The sequence below is a fragment of the Leishmania infantum genome, chromosome 35 (genome assembly GCF_000002875.2).
Source record: "Leishmania infantum JPCM5 genome chromosome 35".
Taxonomy (NCBI): domain Eukaryota; phylum Euglenozoa; class Kinetoplastea; order Trypanosomatida; family Trypanosomatidae; genus Leishmania; species Leishmania infantum.
Window position 1 is genome coordinate 238,930 of NC_009419.2, and position 4,762 is coordinate 243,691.

At 64.5% G+C, this 4,762-nt stretch overlaps 1 protein-coding gene across 1 annotated transcript; it reads left to right on the forward strand.

Annotated features, from left to right (window-relative positions):
- Nucleotides 1-139: 139 nt before the first annotated feature.
- LINJ_35_0550 (proteophosphoglycan ppg1) lies at nucleotides 140-2,860 on the forward strand (the record flags this gene model as incomplete). Its single annotated transcript, XM_001468834.1, has 1 exon — nucleotides 140-2,860. A coding segment is annotated over one exon (2,721 nt), but the record flags the coding sequence as incomplete, so codon positions are not given.
- Between the last annotated feature and the right edge of the window lie 1,902 nt (nucleotides 2,861-4,762).

Genomic DNA, 4,762 nt, shown 5'->3' on the forward strand with positions numbered 1-4,762 from the left:
GGAGGCACCGATTCTGCGGCTGCCTCCCGAGCACGTGGGCCGATAAGAATGGTGTGTCTATGATGATCACCGCTCAACCGGAGCTACTCGCTTCTGACTGCGCGACTGAAAACGCTTGCAAGCCAGAGACTGAAAGTAGCAGCTCCGCGCCGTCGGCGTCCTCGTCGTCTGCGTCGTCCAGCAGCAGCTCCGCGCCGTCGGCGTCCTCGTCGTCTGCGCCGTCCAGCAGCAGCTCCGCGCCGTCGGCGTCCTCGTCGTCTGCGCCGTCCAGCAGCAGCTCCGCGCCGTCGGCGTCCTCGTCGTCTGCGCCGTCCAGCAGCAGCTCCGCGCCGTCGGCGTCTTCGTCGTCTGCGCCGTCCAGCAGCAGCTCCGCGCCGTCAGCGTCCTCGTCGTCTGCGCCGTCCAGCAGCAGCTCCGCGCCGTCAGCGTCCTCGTCGTCTGCGCCGTCCAGCAGCAGCTCCGCGCCGTCGGCGTCTTCGTCGTCTGCGCCGTCCAGCAGCAGCTCCGCGCCGTCGGCGTCCTCGTCGTCTGCGTCGTCCAGCAGCAGCTCCGCGCCGTCAGCGTCCTCATCGTCTGCGCCGTCCAGCAGCAGCTCCGCGCCGTCAGCGTCCTCGTCGTCTGCGCCGTCCAGCAGCAGCTCCGCGCCGTCAGCGTCCTCGTCGTCTGCGCCGTCCAGCAGCAGCTCCGCGCCGTCGGCGTCCTCGTCGTCTGCGCCGTCCAGCAGCAGCTCCGCGCCGTCGGCGTCTTCGTCGTCTGCGCCGTCCAGCAGCAGCTCCGCGCCGTCGGCGTCCTCGTCGTCTGCGCCGTCCAGCAGCAGCTCCGCGCCGTCGGCGTCCTCGTCGTCTGCGCCGTCCAGCAGCAGCTCCGCGCCGTCGGCGTCGTCGTCGTCTGCGCCGTCCAGCAGCAGCTCCGCGCCGTCGGCGTCCTCGTCGTCTGCGCCGTCCAGCAGCAGCTCCGCGCCGTCGGCGTCCTCGTCGTCTGCGCCGTCCAGCAGCAGCTCCGCGCCGTCGGCGTCCTCGTCGTCTGCGCCGTCCAGCAGCAGCTCCGCGCCGTCAGCGTCCTCGTCGTCTGCGCCGTCCAGCAGCAGCTCCGCGCCGTCGGCGTCGTCGTCGTCTGCGCCGTCCAGCAGCAGCTCCGCGCCGTCGGCGTCGTCGTCGTCTGCGCCGTCCAGCAGCAGCTCCGCGCCGTCGGCGTCCTCGTCGTCTGCGCCGTCCAGCAGCAGCTCCGCGCCGTCGGCGTCCTCGTCGTCTGCGCCGTCCAGCAGCAGCTCCGCGCCGTCAGCGTCGTCGTCGTCTGCGCCGTCCAGCAGCAGCTCCGCGCCGTCGGCGTCGTCGTCGTCTGCGCCGTCCAGCAGCAGCTCCGCGCCGTCGGCGTCGTCGTCGTCTGCGCCGTCCAGCAGCAGCTCCGCGCCGTCGGCGTCCTCGTCGTCTGCGCCGTCCAGCAGCAGCTCCGCGCCGTCGGCGTCGTCGTCGTCTGCGCCGTCCAGCAGCAGCTCCGCGCCGTCGGCGTCCTCGTCGTCTGCGCCGTCCAGCAGCAGCTCCGCGCCGTCAGCGTCGTCGTCGTCTGCGCCGTCCAGCAGCAGCTCCGCGCCGTCAGCGTCGTCGTCGTCTGCGCCGTCCAGCAGCAGCTCCGCGCCGTCAGCGTCGTCGTCGTCTGCGCCGTCCAGCAGCAGCTCCTCGCCGTCGGCGTCCTCGTCGTCTGCGCCGTCCAGCAGCAGCTCCGCGCCGTCAGCGTCGTCGTCGTCTGCGCCGTCCAGCAGCAGCTCCGCGCCGTCGGCGTCGTCGTCGTCTGCGCCGTCCAGCAGCAGCTCCGCGCCGTCGGCGTCCTCGTCGTCTGCGCCGTCCAGCAGCAGCTCCGCGCCGTCGGCGTCGTCGTCGTCTGCGCCGTCCAGCAGCAGCTCCGCGCCGTCAGCGTCGTCGTCGTCTGCGCCGTCCAGCAGCAGCTCCACGCCGTCGGCGTCCTCGTCGTCTGCACCGTCCAGCAGCAGCTCCGCGCCGTCGGCGTCCTCGTCGTCTGCGCCGTCCAGCAGCAGCTCCGCGCCGTCGGCGTCCTCGTCGTCTGCGCCGTCCAGCAGCAGCTCCGCGCCGTCGGCGTCGTCGTCGTCTGCGCCGTCCAGCAGCAGCTCCGCGCCGTCGGCGTCCTCGTCGTCTGCGCCGTCCAGCAGCAGCTCCACGCCGTCGGCGTCCTCGTCGTCTGCACCGTCCAGCAGCAGCTCCGCGCCGTCAGCGTCGTCGTCGTCTGCGCCGTCCAGCAGCAGCTCCACGCCGTCGGCGTCCTCGTCGTCTGCACCGTCCAGCAGCAGCTCCGCGCCGTCAGCGTCGTCGTCGTCTGCGCCGTCCAGCAGCAGCTCCGCGCCGTCGGCGTCCTCGTCGTCTGCGCCGTCCAGCAGCAGCTCCGCGCCGTCGGCGTCCTCGTCGTCTGCACCGTCCAGCAGCAGCTCCGCGCCGTCGGCGTCCTCGTCGTCTGCACCGTCCAGCAGCAGCTCCTCGCCGTCGGCGTCGTCGTCGTCTGCACCGTCCAGCAGCAGCTCCGCGCCGTCGGCGTCCTCGTCGTCTGCGCCGTCCAGCAGCAGCTCCGCGCCGTCGGCGTCCTCGTCGTCTGCGCCGTCCAGCAGCAGCTCCGCGCCGTCGGCGTCCTCGTCGTCTGCACCGTCCAGCAGCAGCTCCTCGCCGTCGGCGTCGTCGTCGTCTGCGCCGTCCAGCAGCAGCTCCGCGCCGTCGGCGTCCTCGTCGTCTGCGCCGTCCAGCAGCAGCTCTGCACCGTCGACATCTTCGACGACGACTACCGTCGAACCCTCTCGGGACCCAGTTCTGCCGTCGTCCTCTTCATCGTCGTCGTTAGTGGACAGCTATTTTTTTGATAAGCTCTATGTGTTGTGCCCGAATGCTGATGAAGCAGGCGTTGATATTATTTCCATGCATAAGAACGACATCTGCTGCAATGAGTGGGACGGCAGTGAGCACAGCACATCCTGTGGTGATGATATCAAGAACTATTCGAATGCTATTGTGACTTGTAGCGGTGCTCTCGGTAGCCGAGGTTACTTCTCATGCTGCACTCGGGTCGGACTGGATGGTGTCGGAAAGTTCCTTGGCACGCGCTGCCAGGATGCTTCTGTGGATGGCGTAAAAGGGCCATTAGCACGTGCGACATTGTGGAATCTCCGCACGAGCAGCGGCGGTCTCTTGGTGACGCTTGCAACCGCGATTGCGATTGCTGTGATGTAGACTTGAGGCATGCAGGCATTGTATTTTGGTTGTTTGGCAGTTCGCACGGAGGATGCCTGAGCGCACTTGTTCTGTCAACGTAGCTTTCGCATCTGTTATTTTTTTTATCGGCGCACAGCGAAGGCAGCTTAAGCGGCGTAGTGGCAGTACTCTCTCGTTCGTGCGCTGCTATAAAGTGCTTTTATGCCGACAGTACGGGGTAGCGGGGTCCTCATGACGGTGTCCCAGACTGTTCCCTCGTGCTCCTGTGAATGACGGTCCAGTTGTTCGGAGTTTTTCGCTGTCTCTTTGGTTGCTGATTTGTCTGTCCTTTTTTGCTGTCGTTTTTTTTTATGTGTTTGGTGCCATGTAGTGCGACCCCGCTACATCAGGCCTGCTGGCATCTCAAGAGCCGGGCTCTTTCTTGACGCTCTCTCGCTCGTACGCATGCTCGTTGTGACTGTCGTCTTTCTTGTCATTGACACATTTTCTTTGCTTCTCCTTGTTTACCTGTTTTCTTTCTTCATTCCGCGCTTCGGGTCTCGGAGGGACTTTGGCAGTGCGCATACGTGAATTATTTGATATTCACTTATGGGTCGGGAGAACGCCCGCGCTTCCCTGTCGATGCCCGCTCTACAATTCGCCACGGTAATCGCCCCGTCATTTCATCCGAGGTTTCTGCTATTTTTGTTTCACATGGTTTCCTGTATGTTTGGTTTTTGTTCTGCTTGGGTGTTCGCACATGTCTCAACGGACAGGATTGCGTTGATGGTGATGCTTGCGACTTGACGGTGCTTATGATGTGTTTCGTCGATCAAGGCGCAGCTCTTGGGTGCATGCGCCACATTGGTTTGCTTCGTTAGACTGAGTAAAGGGTGAAAACTAGTGAGCTCGTTTGGGTGGTGCGCTGAGTGGCGTGGAAAGAGACAAGCGTGCTTGTTTGCGTGTGCGTGTCTTGCGTTGTGAGCAGAAGTTAGAGCCCCTCTGATACATGTCTTTGTGTTTTGGTTGCCATACTTCTCTCTCCGCTCGTCATCCACTCCCCCTCATCTCTATCTCGCTCGAACTCACTGCTCTTGCCATTGCAGCCTCGATTTACTCGGGACATGTACCGCGACCTCAAACCGCTGCCCCACCGCAAAAAGTCGCCCAAACGTCGTCAACTTCCTTATCTGGTCGTCGGTGCGTGTGATGTTCGCTTGTTTGTGTGAGTACTGTCCACTGGCGCATTTTTCCTGCTGATTTCAAAGTCGTTTTTTTTTGTCCTGCGGGCCTTTTCGTAGCGCCCAGGCCTCGTCTCACGTCTCCTGGTCCGAATACTATCTTAGACTCCGTCCCTCGTCTCTCGAAGCACTTCCCGATCGGCTTCTGCTCTTGAAGTCATGCACTTGCGAGCCTGCTGTATGAGGGGGGCTGAAGTGTCGCCTCTGCTCATCTCTTCCTGCCGCCCCACCCCACCCCCCATTTCCTGCCTTCCTCCCACCGCGCGTGCGCTGTACTTCCCCGTGTCGCTAACGGTCGAGCTAGAAGAGCCTAGAGAAAACAAAAACAGGTGG